The sequence below is a fragment of the Mobula hypostoma genome, chromosome 4 (genome assembly GCF_963921235.1).
Source record: "Mobula hypostoma chromosome 4, sMobHyp1.1, whole genome shotgun sequence".
NCBI classification, from domain to species: domain Eukaryota; kingdom Metazoa; phylum Chordata; class Chondrichthyes; order Myliobatiformes; family Myliobatidae; genus Mobula; species Mobula hypostoma.
The window spans coordinates 25,449,555-25,470,264 of record NC_086100.1 but is presented as its reverse complement, the minus strand read 5'-3'; the positions used below and the strand labels follow the sequence as shown (position 1 = coordinate 25,470,264).

General features: G+C 39.4%; 1 protein-coding gene across 2 annotated transcripts in view; it reads left to right on the top strand.

Moving 5' to 3' along the window:
* Window positions 1-20,710, top strand: part of trpc1 (transient receptor potential cation channel, subfamily C, member 1) — an 80,895-nt gene that overhangs the window by 42,137 nt on the left and 18,048 nt on the right. For both annotated transcript variants that reach the window (XM_063045412.1, XM_063045413.1), the window contains 2 exons: window positions 17,006-17,145; window positions 19,256-19,399. In XM_063045412.1, coding sequence (XP_062901482.1) covers window positions 17,006-17,145; window positions 19,256-19,399 — 284 coding nt within the window. The remainder of the gene's footprint in view (window positions 1-17,005; window positions 17,146-19,255; window positions 19,400-20,710) is intronic.

Genomic DNA, 20,710 nt, shown 5'->3' with positions numbered 1-20,710 from the left:
CTAGGCCACACGTGAAGGCCGGGAGTTGGACTTGGTTGTCAGAGGCTATTTGAGGCTCATGCCAGAGGGAGCTTGTCCCCGTTACCACACCTAGCTATAACAACCTTTAGTCTTAGTCACATATAGTATATATAGCCAGTGTGCCGAAAATGTTTGCTCAGTACTTTAATTGAAGTGAGAAATGACAATTTCTTAGATCTGCAAATATTGGTTTGCTTGCATTGTTCTGAGCATATAAGAACTGGTGATTATGGTCTTTTGTCCTCATACACCAAAAACCTGGAAACCCCTACTGACTGAGGCTAGTACCGTGTATTGTTTCAAAACACTTCTAAAAATATGCTTTTCAAAATTTAGCCTACTTATAGGAATACTTAATGCCTGTTGATGTTGATTACATTTATATAATATGGCATTTTGAAAAGTAAGATTTCTTTTCAGAGTACATACATGTCACCACATACAACCCTGAGATTCTTTTCCTGTGAGCATATTTAGCAAATCTATAGAATGATAACTGTAAACTGGATCAATGAACAACATACCGTGCAAATGCAAATATAATAATGAGTATAAAATTACAAGATAAAGGGTCCTTAAAGTGAGACCATCGATTGTGGAAACAGCAGCAGTGTACTTATCCTCTTTTATTCGAGAGCCTGATGGTTGAGGGGTAGTAACAGTTCTTGAAACTGGTGGTGCGAGTCCTGAGGCTCTTGCTGTTTTCTCACTGCTGCCATCAGGTAGAAAGTACATGGCCTGGGTGGTGAGGATCATTGATGATGGATGTTGCTTTCCTACGGCAGTGTTTCATGTAGATGTGCTCAATAGTTGGGAGGGTTTACCACAGACCCCTGAGGAAGTAGAGGTGCTGTTGTGCTTTCTTTGTTGTTGTTATACATTTATATGATGGGTCCAGGGCATATTACGTATTCCATTTACATTTATTTGATGGGTTCCTAACATATTATTCTATATAATACTTGTCTTTACTTATGATTTTTAATTTTGTTTCATATTTTTATGACTATTGATTTACCTTTACAATCTATGAAAAGCATTTTGAGCCTGTATCTTAATGTATGAAAGGTGTATTATTCCCCTTATATTAAGGGGAAGCTGCATAAAAAGTAAGGTTGGTGGAAATGCTAACTGTTGAATCAAGGTGAAGGATTTGATGAAGTAAAGTGTAAAAAGATTAATTTGGTGTAGAATAATTGGAGGAAATTTGTTTGTTATATTTCTTCTCTCACTGTGAAATGGGGGCACATCTCTTTTTTTCTTACTTGGGAGAGTGAGAGCCTGTGGTATTTCAAATTACCAGGTGAATGAGTAGTCTTTGGGGTACTGCAAGTCTGTGTCTATATTGATGCTTTGTTGCACACTTGAGTACTTGGGGGCGGGGTGGGGGGTGGAGACCGCTGATGCTTTTATGCTGGGAGGGGGGAGTCGTTGCTTTGCTGCTGCTTGTACATGGGAGGGGGGAGCTGGGGGGCTTTGGGGTTTGAATGTTTAGCTGCCATTCATTCTTTGGGGCCCTCTGTTTTCATGGATGCTTGCAAAGAAAAAGAATTTCAGGATGTATATTGTATACATTTCTCTGACATTAAATGTACCTATTGAAACCTATATGGGGGGATGTCAGAGGTAAGATCGTTATACAGAGAGCGGTGGCTGTATGGAACGTGTTGCCAGGGGTTGTGATAGAGGCAGAGACATTAGGGATGTTTAAGAGACTCTTAGGTAGGTACACGGATGATAGAAAAATGGAAGGTATGTAGAATTAGACTGATTTTGGAGAAGGTTGAAATGTCAGCACAGTATCATGGGCCAAATGGCCTTACTGTGTTGTAGTGTTCTACGTTTTTTGAGGAATGTTTGTAGGGATTCAAAAATGACATCTTTTCAAGGAGCACGCAAAAGATCCTATCTACACACACATAAATAGAGTCATCCTTAAAACACTGTATCCTTGTTGGATTTTTCACCCTTCACAATGGAAATAGAGCCAGAAATTTGACACTCTGCTGTAGTCCCCATTTGAGATGTGTTCCCTTGGCAGCCTGCAGATAGAGCAGTATGGATTGTGTGATAAGGTCCTAAGCTGGAATGTCAACCCGTAATCATCTATGTTCTGCGCCATTGCTCTAGAGACCCCTTCATGGCAAGCTAGGAAATTTCAGTTCAAGTAATTAAATGAAGCTGGCTGTTTACGTATTGTTAAAGGAAGAGATATTATTAGTAATGGTGGCAATGAAATTGATGCATTGCCTGCCTAGTTCATTAATGACCTGTGACCATGTGGAATTCACTAGATACTGCAGCATCATCCCATGACTCAAAGTTGTGTTGGAAGGGTACTGTCACATGCCCTTAATGTAGATGGGTGATAGAAGGATCTGGGAGGAGTTGGTGGATGTCTGGTAGAGAATAGGTTAGAGGTAAGGAAACGGGGAATAGGACTAATGGAAAAGATACCTGATTTATAGGAAAAGGTTGAATGGGATAAGAGTTTATTCCCTGCAGTGTAGGAGAATGAGGGGTATAAATAGGGTTAATGCAGTTGTATAGTTAATATTTCAGTAACATTTGAGTAATAATGTAAATATATTGTTTGATTAAGCATTCTTGCTCGTTTAAGTACTGTAAGTCATTATGTAAAAATATATGAATTCCATACATTATCATGCCACCACGTGATATGCGCATGTCTCGCTTAAAATAAAAAATGAAGTTAGTTACGTTACACTCTGCTCCCAATTTTTATTGCAATTAGCTTAATGTTTTGGAGTTACAAAACATAGCAGTGGTGACGAGGAAGTTCTAAGCAAACCCAAGACGACTGCCTACCTGTGAAGCACAATAGGCACTATGAAATGGTCCAACAAATAAAGCGGCGCAGTACGTGCTTTTACAGGAATGGTCAGACACTGTTGAGTTTTGAAAAAAAGGCAGAAAACAGACAAGTTCACAGGTTCATAAACAATGAGTACCAGGTGATGATAATCATAAAAAGAAAGAGGAGAAATGGCTGGCTACATCAGAAAGATTGATGCATTTGATTACACAACAGATAACTGTATATTGGATATGGAGCGAATTGAACAGCATTTTAAAACAAATGGACTAGATGATGAGAAGTGAGTGCCAATTTTGATGAGTTCATTGGATTTAAAGACACGCAGTTTGTTTAGAAGTTTAACTGCTCCAACCAAACCAGCTGAAATGAGCTTTGCTGTTATCGTGAAAGTAATGCAGGAATCAAAACCATACTTAAAATCAAAACCATTGTTTACAGAACACTTTAGGGTTCATATGTGGATTCAAAAGGAAGGAGAGTCCATTTTGGCACACCTAGCTGAATTGAAGAGATTGTCAGAGTATTGTCAATTCAGCATGGGCTTAAAGATACAATGAAAGATTATTTAGTTTGTGGAATTTGACAAGAAAGCATCCAAAAATGGTTCCTAACTGAAGCATGTCTTGCATTTAAAAGAGCAGTTGAAATTGCTGTATCAATGGAGACAGCAGATAGAGATGCAATTAAGTTGCAGTCAGGAATGAAAGCGACTGTGAGCAAACTTGCGATGTCTGAACAGAAGCCAGCCTGGCTGAACAAGTTATGTTACCATTGGGCTCAGGGTTTCACATACACCAGACCAATGCAGATTTAAAAGTGAAACTTGCTGAAAATGCAATAAAGTAGGACATAAACAAAGATCAGCTCAGATAGACAAAAATAAATGGACTACCCAGAAGGGAAGAAGCTAAAAAGCCAAGTTTGAAGTTTCAAAAAGGACACTAACCTGCATGCTGTTGATGAAAAATCTGATAATAATGAGAGTGATACAGGATGGGGTAGCTTTGAGATTTACAGTGTGAAAACTAATAATAGACAAGCAATTATGCTTACTCCAGAAGTGAACAGCAGATTAATTAAAATGGAATTGGATAATAGCTGGACTGTTTCAGTTATTCCACAAAATGAGTTTGAACGGCATTTCAAAGATACTCAATTGAAGCCTGTAGATATCCAACTAAGAACTTATACTGAAGTAACAATAACTCCTGTGGGAATGACATTCGTAACAGTGAAATATAACAACCAACAAGCCACATTGGACTTGTGTGTAGTAAAAACAAGAGAGCCAGTATTGTGGGGGTGTGGTTGGCCTGAGCTAACTGCAACTTGATTGGAGATCCATCTACCATTTGCATGCCACATCCCCTACAATGGAGTCAACTAAAAGCGAATTAAGAAAGATACTGAATGATGCCATGCAATACAAACAAAGTGCTGGTGGAATGCAGCAGGCCAGGCAGCATCTATAGGAAGAAGTACAATCGATGTTTTGGGCTGAGACCCTTCGTCTCTGACCAAAACATGGATTGTGCTTTTTCCTATAGATGCTGCCTGGCTTGCTGCATTCCACCAGCATTTTGTGTGTGTGCTTGAATTTCCAGCATCTGCAGATTTTCTCGTGAATTATGCCATGGCAGTGTTTCAGGGATGGCATTGGAAAACGCAACATATCAGGGGTAAAATAGTGTTAAATGAAAATGCCACACCCAAACCTACCTACAGATGGAGGTAGAAGAGTCCGAAGTTTTTCTCACCATAAATACTCACAAAGGGTCTTATCATTATAATTGGCTTATTTTTGGAGTAGCAACTGTACCTGCACTCTGGTAGAAAGCTATGGACCACAGGCTGCAAGGCTGCCCAGGCACTCAATGTTACATGGATGGCATCATTGTTATTAGATAGGATGATAAGGAACACCTCCAAAATCTCAAGACAGTCTTAAAAAGATTAGAAGCTTATGGGCTCAGAGCACGCGCAACAAGTGTGAATTTTTTAAACCAAGCATCACTTAGTGTGGTCATACCATCGACACACAAGGATTGCACAAATGTGCTGAGAAAAGTCAAGCAGCGGTGGATGCCCCAATGCCAAAGGATGTGTCACAATTGTGGTCCTTTTTAGGATTTGTCAGTTACTTATAACAGGTTCCTCCTAAACCTGGCTACCGTACTGCATCTCTTGAACTCGTTACAACAGATCGGGAGGAAATGGCAATTGGCAAGGCAGTGTGGGGCGGCTTGCAAAAAGGTAAAGGAAGTGGTAACGTCAGACCCTGTACTCACATGTTATGATCCACATCATTCAGTGAAGCTTGCTATGCACTGTTCGGGATGTGAACATGTCCCAAGTCAACTCCAGAGCTGTTAGAACCACTTCCTACAGTCCCGAAGTCAACTCCTATAACACCCCAGAGGAGGCCCCAGAACCTGCAATTGTTTAACTGCTAAGCAGAATGACCTCCCTGGTCAGTAAAGACATTATTCCACAAGAGTCACAGCGATTAAATCTTTGAGCAGAATGGGACTAGTTAGAATGTGCTGTGCTGTTGATCTCTGTATAGTAGTTATATAGTGTGTGTGTATTTTTAAAATTTATTTTAAAACAATGTTAAAATAATAATGCAGCAACAAACAAGAGAAAATCTGCAGATGCTGGAAATCTGAGCAACACACAAAATGCTGGAGGAACTCAGCAAGCTAGGCAGTATCAATGGAAAAGAGTAAATAGTCGATATTTCAGCAGGGCATTTGATAAGGTATTAAAAAAGTAAGGAGGCATAGGATCCAAGGGAACCTTACTTTGTGGATCCAGAATTGGCTTGCCCACAGAAGGCAAAGAGTGGTTGTAGACAGGTCATATCCTGCATGGAGGTTGGTGACCGGTGGTGTGCCTCAGAGATCTGTTCTGAAACCCCTATCCTTCGTGATTTTTATAAATGACATGGATGAGGAAGTGGAGGGATGGGTTAGTAAATTTGCCTTCATCAACCGTGGGATTGAGTTCAAGAGCCGAGAGGTAATGTTACAATGATATAGGACCCTGGTCAGACCCCACTTGGAGTACTGTGCTCAGTTCTGGTCACCTCAGTACAGGAAGGATTTGGAAACTATAGAAAGGGTGCAGAGGAGATTTACAAGAATGTTGCTTGGATTGGGGAGCATGCCTTATGAGAATAGGTTGAGTGAACTCGGCCTTTTCTCCTTGGAGCAACGGACGATGAGAGGTGACCTGACAGAGGTGTACAAGATGATGAGAGGCACTGATTGTGTGGATAGTCAGAGGCTTTTTCCCAGGGCTGAAATGGCTAGTATGAGAGGGCACAGTTTTAAGGTGCTTGGAAGTAGGTACAGAGGAGATGTCGGGGTAAGTTTTTTACGCAGAGAGTGGTGAATGCATGGAATGGGCTGCCGGCAATCGTGGTGGAGATGGATACAACAGGGTCTTTTAAGGAACTCTGGGATAGGTACATGGAGCTTAGAAAAATAGAGGGCTATGGGTAACCGTGGGTAATTTCTAAAGTAAGTACATGATCGGCATTGTGGGCTGAAGGGCCTGTATTGTGTTGTAGGTTTTCTGTGTTTTGATGAAATGTCGACTGTACTTTTTTGCATAGATGCTGCCTGGCCCGCTGAGTTCCTCCAGCATTGTGTGTTACTTTAATGCAACCAGTCAGATTCTGTGATATCAGTATGTAACGTTCATTTATGTTAGCCGAATAGCACAGTCAGAAATGTAATTGCAATACCTGTCTGAAACTTTACACTTTAAAGTTCGAAGTAAAATTTATTATCAGAGTACATACATGTCACCACATATAACCCTGAGATTCTTCTTTCTTCTGTGGGCATACTTAGCAAATCTATAGAACAGGATCTATAAACTGTAAACAACCTGCAAATGCAGATTAAATATAAATAGGAAGAAATAGCGAGGACAAAATAACAAGATAAAAGTCCTTAAATGAGTTTAGTTATCCCCTTTTGTTCAAGACCCTGATGGCTGAGGGGTAGTGATTGTTCTCGAATCTTGGGGTGTGAGTCCTGAGGCACTTGTAACTTTTACCTGATGGTAACAGTGAGAAAAGAGCATGGCCTGGGTGGTGAGGATCTTTGGATGCTGTCTTTCTATGACAATATTTCATGTCAATGAGCTCAATGTTTGGGAGGGTTTTATACTTGAATGTAATGGGCCGAATCCACTAACTGTTCTATTCAAAGGCATTGGTGTTCCCATACCAAGCTATAATGCCGTCCGTCAACACACTTTCCACCATACATCTACAGAAGTTTGCCAAGGATTTGATGACTTGCTGAATCTCAACAGACTCCTGAGGAAGTAGAGGCACTGTTGTGCTTTCTTCGCTATTGTATTTATATGATTTAGCAACTGTTTATTACTAACCCTGGTATAGAATTATTCAACCGACATATGAAACGCTTGTATACTGCCAACAATTCACTTTTTTGAAAGGATTTCAACAGCTGTCAGTAGAAAATATTTCACAACTTCAGTGGTGCTCAGGATTAAACACAGAGAAGGTGTTTGATCTTTTTTTTGTTGGACTGCTGTAGAACTCGAAGCATACAACTTTCCGTCATCGTGAGTCCACAGAGTTACTCTGCATCTGTTTGCACGCAAGTGCTGAAGTTGACATTGGAGAGCATGAGCCAAGAACTTGAACCATTTCTACTTTTTCCTGGCCATTGGTAGTTTTGGAAATACAGAATACAGCAGGTGAAGATCACTGTTTGTTCACAGACATTCAAAACTTGGCAATTCTGTTAGCCAAAATCTGTTAATTTATAAAAGTGCTGTCAGGCTATGATTATTTCCTTGAACAGATAGAGAGTCCAAAACTCAAATCCTGTTGTTTTTTTTGCTGGCTTGAAGACTTTGTGGAAGAAAGGAACATGATATTGAGAAGAATTGCCAAAGTAAACATAATCATAGAAAAATGCTGTTTAAAAATCAATACTGAAATACTTCTAACCAGTGTTAAAATGTTGTGAAATGAACCAGTGGTGTACTGGTTCACATAAAGTAACAAGTTAGTAAATTTTTATTGTGACATTCATTGAATCCAGTTTCTGAACCATAGGGTAGTTTCTTAACAATTCTTGGCAGTAGTTCTGACAACTTATGCTTGGTTGTTTTTCTGTTGGAATGTTCCTTTTTGATTGACACAGATATGGTAGCCCAAAGAACCTGTTCCTTTGCAGTACTGTTGTACAATTCTCCAAAGAGCTGTATATCATATAAGTTTATCCTTTTAGAATTGCTGAGCTGTAAGATTGAACTTTCATGGTGAACAGCAGGAATGTTGTAAACAAAGAGAGCTTGGAGTACAAGTTTGTGGTTCCCTGAAAGTGGAGTCACACTGTATTTCAAAGCTTTAAGGAGGCTTATGACACGTTGGCCTTTATAAGTCAGGGCACTGTATATAAAATGATAGGAGGTCTTGGTGCTGTTGCACAGGACACAAGTAGGACCACAAGCTGAATATTGTGTTCAGTTTTGGTTGCATGTTATTAAACATAGATTTATAAAGGAAGAGTTTATGAAGATGCTGCCAGAAGGCAAAGGGATAAGTTATAGGGGAGTTTGGATAGGCTAGGACTTTATTCTCTTGAGCATCAGAAACTGAGCAGTGATCTGTATTAAACCATGAGAGACATAAGGTGAGTGTGCTCCTTCCCTTCCACCTCCAAATTTGGGGTATCAAGAACTAGAGGGCATAGGTTTAAGGGGAGAGAAGGGAAAGATTTACTAGGAATTAGTAGTGTGATGTTCGAAGTACATTTATTATCAAAGAATGTATACAACTCTGAGATTCATTCTCCCACAGGCAGCCATGAAACAAAGAAACACCATGGAACCCGTTCGAGAAAGCATCAAAAACCCAGTGCGCAAAAAGAAAAGAACAAATTGCACAAACAGCGAGCGAACAGCACGTAGAATATCAGACATCAAACCAGGAGTCCAGTAGTGTTCAGTTCAGTTTAGTTCAGCCCCACGCCACCCGCCCCCTGCAGGCCATGGGGCCATTCCTCGCCAAAGCACCCCAGTCTGCGTTGATCGCCCCGATCAGACTGCTCAAAAAGCAAAACAAAAGAGTAACCAGAATCCAGGAACACATGCAACATGAACCTCAAAGTCCCCCAAAATGAGTCCACGGCCTTGCCTTGCTGTTTAAAAAGGGCAGCTTTTTAACAGCAAGAGTGGTGTCTTTGTGGATTCAGTTGCGGGAGGAGGTGGTTGAGGTAGGAACAGTAGCAACCTTTCCAAAGACAGTTGAATAGATATATGGGTTGGAAAGGATTAGAAGGCTATGGGCCAAACACTAGTTTGGATGGGGCGTCTTGGTCAGTATGGACCAGTTTGGCTGAAGGGCCTATATGATTCCATGACAATATGAAATTCAGTGAAAAGGGTTGATGTACAGTAGCTTCACCTGTTCCAAAGATCAGGTGAACAAATGCACAATCTGGAGCAAAAGTGTAAAGTACTGGAGAGGCTGTGCTGGATACCTTGCAGCTGTCAGCTTGGCCAACAACAACAATCATTGTTGTTACTCTTGGTGCATCTCACATATAAGAACATGGAAAGTAATTCCTGCTGCAAATGATATGTTCACATATATTAAGGAATAAGACTTGGCTGTGTTTGCATCATAATCAAGTGGTCTGCCCGTCGCTTTTTAAGCCAGTTTCTTAGGGTTGAGATTGTCTCTAGTTCTGCTGGTCCTAAATGAAATCAGCAAAATCTTCTTCACAAAGGATTACACAAGAGTGGGCTACTTGGCTGAAGCAGTCTATGTCAGTGTTTATGTATCAATTAGCTTTCTCCTTCTTCCTTCATTTAACTCTGTCATTGAAGCCCCTTATTCCATTCTCCCTTGTGTGCTTCTTCAGCATCTTAATTGCACGTATATTTTTATTGTTATCACTGATCCCCAATGGCTGTGAGTGCCACATTCTCACCACAAGCTGGAGTTCCAAATTGAATCTCATGAGTATCCGTTACACTTACATACAATGTATGATTGACAGAGTTTTGTCTGGTTAGAAGGTAAATAAAAATTGAACAGAGGCAGATCTATTAAGTTGCAATGTGGATCAGTTATAATTTAGTTATATGAAAGAATACATATCACTCACACACACACACACACACACACACACACACACACACACCTGGGGAAGCTCAGTGGGCCAGGCCGTTTCTACAGAAAGTGGTTCGGTTCAAAACCCTTCATCAGGGGATGAATGGCCCTTCTCATATTAACGTTCCTGTGTACACATTTTTAGAGAAAAATGACAGCAATCTAGTATGATGTGAGGTCAAATGTTTGACTGCTGAGAGAGAAAGATTACCTCCTTGAACTATGCCTGGTGGCAATGCTCTGACACCTCACACCTCCCAGTAACTAGCCTTTGAAGAAACATGTTTCAGGAGCATCATCAAGCAGACATATAATCTTCTGTCCCAGACAAGGAAACTCTGATGTGCGCTGGAGAAAAAGTTCTGGTGGAAGTTTCGTAATTTCTACATCATGCTCAGCTTTGTTGTGGAAAAGCAGGTGTTTACATGTCAAAAGGGAATAGTGACAAGGTATGACATGGGGAGGAGGAGAAGGCAAAAGCTGATGACAGAGAGCTGGCAGAATTTGTAAGCTACAATAGGGGACCTTCAGCATTTGGCAGTGTTTGAATGATGCTTTTTTTTCTGAAGGGCTACCCTGGTATTTATTCAGTATTTTTTTCTAGAAGAGTGGTTTAAAAGGAAACCAATGACTGCTTTGCTCAATGATGTGTTGTACCTTTAGTAATGAGACTCAGTATGTTGAAGGCTGCATTTTGTTTGTAATAGACACGCTGGAGTAAGAGCAGCTTTTTTCCTTTTACTGCCCTTCATGCCATATCACTAAGTTTCTGTTATGTATCAGTGTTAGTGAGCAGTGCAGTAGTCTTTGAGTCAAATGTTTATGGGTTCAAAAGTTACCTAAGACTACAGCACAAAAGCCGGGAGGTGATAAGTAGAAAAGTCAAAGGGCTGGAGAAGAAAGAATCTGATCAGAGAGGAGGGTGGACCATAGGAGAAAGAGAAGGAGGAGTGGAACCGAGGGGAGGAGGAGACAGGTTGAGAATAACCTCATCATGGCTGTAGAGTAGACCATGGACCAACATGTTGGAACAGGAATGGGGACTGGAATTAATGTGGTTGGCCACTGGGAAATTCTGCTTTCTTGCAGATGGAGTGGAGGTGCTCGTCAAGACGGTATCCCGATTTATGTTGGGGTACTATATTCCATTATTCAGAGTTTCGTAGACCTGCATAATTACCTTGTGGTTCATATGCTCAGTTGCCCAGCCGATGAATGGCAACACACTTTTCACCTTCCTAGCCACCCTATCAACTTGCATGGCAATTATGAGGGATCTGTGGACATGAACCCTAAGATCCCTCTTTTCCTCTATACTGCTAAGAATCCTGTTCTGTACTCTGCTTTCAAGTTCAACTTTTCAAAGAGCTTCGCTCTTTTCTGGAGTGAATTTTGCATCTGTACCCATTGAAACCTGTGGTCTACATTTTCCAGGAGCCACCCATTTACAGTGTAAATCACAAACAACAGGAATTCTGCAGATGCTGGAAATTCAAGCAACACACATCAAAGTTGCTGGTGAACGCAGCAGGCCAGGCAGCATCTCTAGGAAGAGGTACAGTCGATGCTTCAGGCCGAGACCCTTGGCCTGAAACGTCGACTGTACCTCTTCCTAGAGATGCTGCCTGGCCTGCTGCGTTCACCAGCAACTTTGATGTGTGTTACAGTGTAAATCATATGGAAAGAAATGCTATTGATAAAACAATAAAAGATGGTTTGATCTAGGACCCTGCCTTAGAGTCTTGACTGTAATATTCTTAAGAAAATCATTTGCAGCATTGCTCAAATAACATCCACAGCATCATTTGGCGGCTGAGCCTATTAGCTATCTTTGTGAAGATAACACTAGTTAGCATAGAGCTTTACTTTCTACTCTGTACCTTTTGATGCCACACTGGGTCAAAAACTGATGACATCAAGGGCAACTACTCTGGCTCATTTTAGTAGTCTAGCTGATCATTGCTAGCACATTATTGGTGAATAAACTGCATTGGACAGCTCTGTCGACAGCATCTCATACCCTTAGGTTGAAGCTTAAGATTTTTGTCAGTGAGTTAGACTTTGTTGTTTTTGCTTTCCCAGAAGCTGCAAATTATTTGATTACTTTAAATCATTATATGCTGTATGCACTAGATTCTGTTGGTTAAGCAAGTGCTTTTGGGTTAATCACTTCAGTACGTCCAAAATGCACTTTAAGTGCCCTGAAGGCAAATTAAACATTAATGATTTCCTGTTGGTATATTTAAAGGATACATAGAAAAATCGATTGCACTCTGCCCAGTAAATGCATTCCAGTTAGCATCAAGTGTAGTTTAGACCACAGTTCTGCTGTGGAGCATGTAATTCAATAACATTGTGCATCACTTCAGCCTCTATGCATCAATTATAATTTCCTTTTATTCTTCAGCGAAATGCAAGGAACACTATATTGTTTCCTGAATGTGATACTTTAGCCTCTCTATGGTCGTGTTATTGGACATTTCAAAATCGGTTAAATTGTTCAAAATTATGCAGGTGTCATCTTAAGGCAATGTTTTTTAAGAAATGGGTCTTGAATTTCAAGTCCTCTGAATCCTAATACTGAATATAAAGTATAAATAAGTAATTTTCTCAGTGTAAGGAAGTTGCCTTATTGTTTGCAGTGCATGGAAATGAATTCATTGGCTCTTTTCTTTCCAAATTGTCACACCTGTATTTACAGTGTTTAGCAGTCACAAAGTGTTTGTCAAGTCATAGTTGCAGAAACAGGGCATTCAGTGCAACACGTTGATGTAGACCATCCAGGGTGGTGTGGTAGCGTAGAGTTAGTGTGACGCTATGACAGCGCTAGTGACCCGGGTTGAATTCCACCAGTGTCTGTCAGATGTGATGGTTTCCTCCCACGTTCCAAAGGCAAAGGAGTTGGTAAGTTAATTGATCACATGGATGTAATTGGTAGCGCAGGCTTGTGGGCTGGTAGGGCTTGTCACTGTGCGGGAGCACGTAAAAAGAAAACTTTCATCCCAGATTAAGTAAAAAATACTTACGAAAATCTAAGAAAGAGGGTGGTTTAGCATTGCCTAACCCAAGATTTTATTATTGGGCAATTAAGATTTGATATTTAATATTTTGGACACAAGATTGGAATATAACTCCAAGCCCATATTGGGTAAACCTTGAAGGCCACTCTGTACAGGGGTTTTCTTTAGCTTCCATTTTAGGAACGTCACTGCCTTTTGTACTATCTAAATTGAATAAACAAATGTTTAACCCTATAGTTAAACATACATTGCGAATATGGTTTCAGTTTCGTAAATTTTTTGGCTTGAACGTATTTACGTTATCAAGTCCTATTATATTTGATTTCTTTTTTCAACCCTCCGTAATGGACCTTTTTGATATGGAAAAGGAAAGGTATAATATGTTTTCGTGATTTATTTTTGGATAACTGTTTTATGTCTTTTGAGCAGTTATCTGAGAAATTTGATTTGCCCAGATCCCATTTTTTTAGATACTTACAAATAAGAAATTTTTTAAATACTACGTTGCCTACCTTTCCGACTTCAAATCCTACTGGCATTATTGATAAAATTTAAAGCTTAAATCCTTTGCAGAAGGGATTAATAGCAATTATTTATGATATAATTGTGAAATTACAGCAGGTATATCTGATAAAATTTAAAATGAATGGGAAAGGGAACTTCAACTTTGTTTACCTATAGAGAAATGGGAAAAAATTTTTCAATTAGTTAGTACTTCTATATGTGCTAAACATACACTAATACAATTTAAAGTAGTACACAGAGCCCATATGTCCAAAGATAAACTAGCTCGTTTTTATTCCCATATAAATCCTATTTGTGATGGATGTCACTCTGAAGTGGCTTCTTTAACTCATATGTTTTGGTCTTGTCCTCTTTTGGAAAAATATTGGAAAGATATTTTTGATATTATTTCAACAGTTCTATGCTTTGACTTAAAACCCCATCCTATTACAGCAATTTTTGGATTGCCAATGGTAGAACATAGATCTTTGTCTTCTTCAGCCTGTCGGATGATAGCATTTGTTACTTTAATGGCGAGAAGATCTATTCTGTTGAACTGGAAGGAAACTAATCCTCCAACTACATTCCAATGGTTTTCTCAAACTATATTAAGTTTAAATTTTGAAAAAAATTAGAAGTGATATTTTTGACCCTTCGGTTAAATTTGAAGAAACTTGGAAACCTTTTATGCAACATTTTTATATGACGTAATCTGACTGCAAGGGGGTTTCGACTTTTATGTTACTGAGGAGGCTAATTAAAATGCCGTCTTTGTTATGTTAATCTGGGGAATGCGGCTTTGTTGTGTTAAACGTTGAGAAAGTTTGCGCTAGCAGCTTGTTTCGGTTTAGAGTGTGATAAGAGGGTGCTATTAACCAATTGGGATAGTTGTGATGGTTTTGGTGTATTTGAAGATACTGTATGCGTGGGGTTTTGGGGCAGAAGGCGGGAAAGCGAGACAGAGGATGGACGAGGTGTTGTGATGTCCGCTAATGGGGTTGGACCCCGAGGAGGGCGTTTGGCGAGGAGATGGAGACAGACTCGTGTGGAGCGTCTGGTTGACCACCGTTGGTGGTCCCAGGCGGCCGGCCGAGGTGGTCCGAGGGGTCGCAGGGTGGAGAAGAAGGTCCTTGAGCTCCAACTGTTTTGTGCACGAAGAGATTGAACTTTGATAAGTGTGGCGCCTTTTATATTTATTCTCTCTTAATTATATAGTTCCAGTAATATCTATAAACTGTAAATCATTTCATTGTATCTGATGTATTACCTGTTATTTGGGCAGGGTGGGGTACCTCACACAGCATCCACACAAACTATTACCCGGTTTGGCGGGGCCGAGGACGGTTTCCCTAGATGACAGCGAGCCGAGCGACCCTGAGGGTGGCCAAGGGGGGGGCTACATGACCTTTCGAAATCTTTTTTCTAAACTTAAATTATATGATTAGAGGAGCGGAGTTAACGGCATTACTGAACGTGTCTGATACAAGCTATTGGTCTAGCCCTGTTTTGCTTTTTTTGGGGTTTTTTTTTTCTCTTTTTCTTTTGGGGTTTTTTTGTCTATATATATTTTTTTTCTTTTTATTTCTTTTTTTAATGACTAATTTCATTATGAGTTTGGAAGTCTTTTATATCTATGTTACTTAAAATTCATTTTATATATGCCGATTAACATTATTCCAATCTCTTTGTACCAAATTTGTTATTGAGTTTATAATTTTGAAAATTAATAAAAAGATTTAGAAAGAAAGAAAGAAAGAAAACCTTCCTACTACCTTACCAGTCTGTGTTACCTTGTGTCCTTCTTGAATAAAATTACCACAAAGATCCTCCAGTTATTAGGCCCCTTATCTGTGGCCGGGGTAGTTTAAATAGTGTTTTCCATAGTCCCAGCAGACTTCTTCCATTCCTTTTTATAGCAGCTGAGGATAAATCTCATCAGGCTCTGACAATTTAAGATATTTAACACCTCAAATTATCTAAAAGCTGATACACAGAGGAGTGATGTAGTTATAAACTCTATGTTCCTGAGGGTGAAAAGGATTTGTGTACAGTTTAAGATAACATAAGTTACCAGACTACCAGATAAAGGTTTGGATAATTGATTAGAAAGCTGTGTTCAAATTAAAAGATGACATCTTGTGAATTAAATAAACTGGAAAATGGCAAACAAGAAAATCTGCAGATGCTGGAAATCCGAGCAACAAACACACAAAATGCTGGAGGAGCTCAGCAGGCCAGGCAGCATCTATGGCAAACAGGACAGCCAACGTTTTGGACAGAAACCCTTCGTCAACTGTACTCTTTTCCTAGATGCTCCCTGTCCTGCTGAGTTCCTCCAGCGTTCTCTGTAAACTGGAAAAAGATGTTTCAGTAATAGTGAGATAAATTATTGGATTGTTAGTTTAAAAAATCTTTAACTGGTCAGTTTGTGATTCTGGACTCTCAAATTTGGTTGACACAGTTGAGGTCATAGTTAGGAAGTGCAATAGGTTGTGCCATAATATTATGCAGTTGATTTTACATGGCAGTCCTTGAGTAGAAGAATATAGGCTGATCTTGGATAATGAATCAGTTATGTTTTTACAGACATCAGTAAGCTGATTTTTGTCCCTAAGTCAGAAATCACTTGATATGGTAACAACATCTTCATACTATTGCAATGAATGCATCAAACACATTTAAGACTATTAAGAAAGAACAATTACTAAAAGTGAAGAAAGAGGAAATCAGTTCTGCGATTTGTAGGGATGTGTATCAGACTTTTGAATTTGATAATATTATGAAAGCTCATTCATGTATTGTGATGCCCATAAGTTAGGTGTTTTTAATCCAGGGAGGGCCTATATAATGCAAGAAGGTAGACTCCTTTCGAGGAATCAAAGGGGAGACTATGCATTGGTCACTGTTTTCTTTTACATAGAAACCAGGAAAGAAGAAAAGTTTGTAACAGGCAGCCACTTGGAAATAAGTACATTATGGCTAGGTAAAATTTGGTGGAAAAAAAATCATTTGCATGAAAAGATGGAGCTAAGCCTCATGGCTGTTCAGAATTATCTTAAAAATGAGCAGTTGGGCATTACTCAGTCACCAAGATGCTTCTGAAAATTAGCAGAACAGGAAACTGGTCTCAATTACAACCCTTTTTACTTAAATGGAAACAAATACTTGTGATGGTACTAATCTCCTTCCCAAATAATGTTTACATTCCCTGAGGGTAAACATTCTCTGGATGCAGATAATTTAATTCTCTTGGAACGCTGAACAGAAAACAGTGTACTTTGCATAATTCTAAAACTGCTGTTGCCATTGCTGCTACATCCATCCTGCAAGTATTAGTCTTGTACTGAGATGTGGCGTCATTATTTTCCACTGGACAAACCCAGACATTGTTGAATCAATGGTTTGAATATCTCAATTTTCTCTAAAATGTGCTGATGTGTAATTTGTCTCTAGGAATGGTGTGGTCAGATGTGAAGCGACTGTGGTATGATGGACTTGAAGATTTTCTGGAAGAGTCTCGAAATCAACTCAGTTTTGTCATGAACTCCTTGTATTTAGCAACGTTTGCTCTCAAAGTTGTGGCTCATTATAAGGTAAATAAGAGATGGGTTGGAAAGAAAGGCAAGTCTGTAGTTCTATCAGGATGTGAGAATTGCCACTATAAGCAAGAAGATGATGCTACAAAAAATGAGAGAGGTGTAGAGAATTTGATTAAAAATACAGCCAACTGACAAAATGGAAAATGTATCTTTAAACAAAATGTATATAAATCATAAAAGCTGACACACTGCATGTTAGATGTGTTGGTACAGTGTTTCCCAGTAGACAGCGATGTACTAGTCATTGCAAAAAATAGATTCATAAATCGAAGGCATGTCTGCAAAGAGTCAATGGCATGACTGCAAATATTCATAATTAAACATTAGTAAATTATCCAATACTATTACCTGGTAATGGATATTTTGATGGTTCATTAATGCTGCAATCATAGTGAAATTAGACATAAATCTAATTGCCTGCAGATGGATATTTTGAAGTATTAAGCAATGAAGAAAAAAAATAGATTTATTTCATGTTATGGGACTACTTTTTTTCCTTCAGACCTTGTCACTCTCCTAGAGTGCAGGCAGGTGACTTGTTTGTGAGTTCTCTGTCAAACACTAGCTGCTTGAAGGAATATGACTCAAGACATCTTGGATTGATATTCCCCCAATTGTGAGGATCCATTGCCAGGAATTCCCTAAAGCTGATTCTAATTAACTTCACAAAGTAGCAAATAATAAATCTAATTGTATTTTTAGCCCAAGATTTGAAAATCTACTTTGCTGCTCTCCCCTTCACAGTATTACATACTTGGACTGCAATATCCAATGAAAGGTGCAAAAATAAAGCTTATTGATTGAAATTGAGTCCTCATGGTTGCATACTGCCAAGATGAAAGATGAGGTGCATTTTGTAAACTTAAAATAGTTGGGAAAGTTTCGGAGACCAAAGACTTTCATTTTGACAGGACCAGAATATAAAAGCAGACATGTAGTTGAGGTTTTGTAAGGCACTGGGCAGACCACATTTAAAATATAGTGAGCAGTTTGGTCCCCATATCTAAGAAAGGATGTGCTACCTTTGGAGAGGTTTACAAGAATAATCCTGGGAACTGAAGGGTTAACATATGAGGAGCATTTAAAGGCTCTGAACCTGTACTCGCTGGAACTTAGAAGATTGAGGGGTGGGGGGATCTCATTGAAACCTTCTTCTTGTTTTACGGCAGTTGGCACCCAGCTTAATGGTGCATTACTGCCACGATTATTGAATATTGAAAAGCCTATATAGAGTGGACGTTTCTAATTTTGGGAGAGTCTAGAACCAGAGGGCACAGTCTCAGAATAGAAGGATGTCCCTTTAAAACAGAGATAAGGAGGGATGGTGAATGACTGGAGTTCATTTCCACAGATGGCTGTGGAGACCAGGTCAATGAGTATATTTGAAGTGTAGGTTGAAGGCAGGAGAATGGGGTTGGGAGCGGTAATAAATCAGCCATAATCAAATGGCATAATTCTGCTCCCATGTCTTGTATTCATATGGTCTTGTAAAGATAGATCATAGAAGGAATGCTAGATGGATCTGATCAATGTTGGTCTGACTGTGGTAAAATAGGTCAAAATGTAGGTCCACTTAGGAACAGAAAGAATTACATTAGGACATGCAAAACAATGATTAATTCCTGTTTTGATGGACTTGCATTGTTCTTCACTCCAACATGAGTCTCTGCATATACATTGAAAGTCATTGACATGAAATAATGAATTGAACACAGATCCACCTTTTGAGTAGTTGCTTATGCTTGTAAAATCTTGTATGTAAAACATGGGCATTACAATTTCTAGTTTCATTGCATAGAGAGTGCTGCATCTTGAAGGAGGCATTTTCTGTGTTTTTACTATATATGGTTTGTTCATTTTAGTGACTCATAAACTTATGTAGAGGAGTACTTGCTCAAAAATAACACATCCTTACTACAGAACGAGCTTGTGTTTACCTTTTAGACCGAAAATATGTAAGCAACTCGCCAAATTTTACAACAAATCTCCTTAAGGAATCTTTTAAGAGTCAGGGTATCATGAATGAGTGTATTAGATAACGAGAGTAATTTGTAAATCATGTTATTTTTCACATAAGCTCTGAACTTCTCTAATTTCTCTCCAGTTTCATGCTATTGCAGACCGGAAGAATTGGGATGCTTTTCATCCCACTTTAGTAGCAGAGGGTCTCTTCGCTTTTGGGAATATCCTCAGCTCTTTGCGGCTTTTCTTCATGTACACAGCCAGTTCCATCCTAGGACCACTGCAGGTAATGCCTTCATATTGGTTAATTCTTAATTCTTCTGTTTTTCTATTTCTTTTACGAGGCAAGCAGTGCAGAGTACACAGGGCGGGTAAACAGCACCAGGTCTCAGTTAAAGGTACCCCAGATGAACTGGGATATGTCAGAATGGCTTGTGGAGTAGTCTTGCTTTCTTTCAGGTCAAGTGCCTGGAAAGTCCTTCCTTGTGCCACATAAAGCATACACAAGACACTGTATGTATTTTACCATTCTGTGCAAAGACTCGCTACATCTCCAATGTCATCTGCACTTCCATATTTTATGATGTTCTATTTTTGCCCAATGGTTTTTTTGTATAATTGAAAGTTTTGATTAAATTAAGAATACTTCCTCCAGTTTTTCTTCTCTGCATTATGTCCTGGTTATGGTGGGAGGCCACTTCTCAATTGTCTTCCAGAACTTCCTACTAACCGACTGACAGAAGTTCAGAACTTTGGTGGTCAATAGGTTAATCTTTAATAAAAGAAAATCTGCAGATGCTGGAAATCAAAGTTATATTCACAAAATACTGTAGGAACTCAACAGGCCAGGCAGCATCTATGAAAAGAGTAAACAGCTGACATTTCGGGCCGAGACCCTTCGTCAGGTTAATCTTTTAATTCCACTTTTCCTTCCAACCAGAAATCTGGTGTGTAATGTATCTTTACGAAGTTGCCTGACCAGGGCAGCAGTTAATGCAATATGCCTATGCAGGCATCAGTAGGCCATTTTCATTTGTGAGCACCAGCCTGACCTGAATTCTAAATCTTGGAGGGAAACAATATGAATATTGTTTGTTATACTTCTGCCATCACCTTTAGTCAGCCTGGAATCAACAGTTTATACAGTGAGCACTGTTAACCTAAAAATATTTGCACTGCAAATATTTTGAGACTGGCTGAATTTCACACCTAAAACCTCCAAGATATTTGCGGTTGATTTGTGAGTTTACCATTTTTCTTCGTAAAGAGTTTCTGTAGGTGTTACTGTATCTGACCTTCTGCAGAGTTTAGGCTAATAGATGTAGTGGCACCATGTGTGTAGTTTATTTCTCAGTAACTCCTTCATATTATAGCCTTGTCCTTTTAGGCAGAAGGAGTGGTGTCACCGTAATGTAGCAGTTGGTGCAGCAATTCCTGCCGCTGTCTGTAAGGAGTTTTACATTCCTCCCGTAAACGCTTGGATTTCCTCTGGGTGCTTCAGTTTCTTGACACATTCTAAAGATATTCATTTAGGGTTAGTGAGCTGCGGGCATGCTACATTGGCACTGGAAGCATGCTGACACGTGTGGGCTGCCCC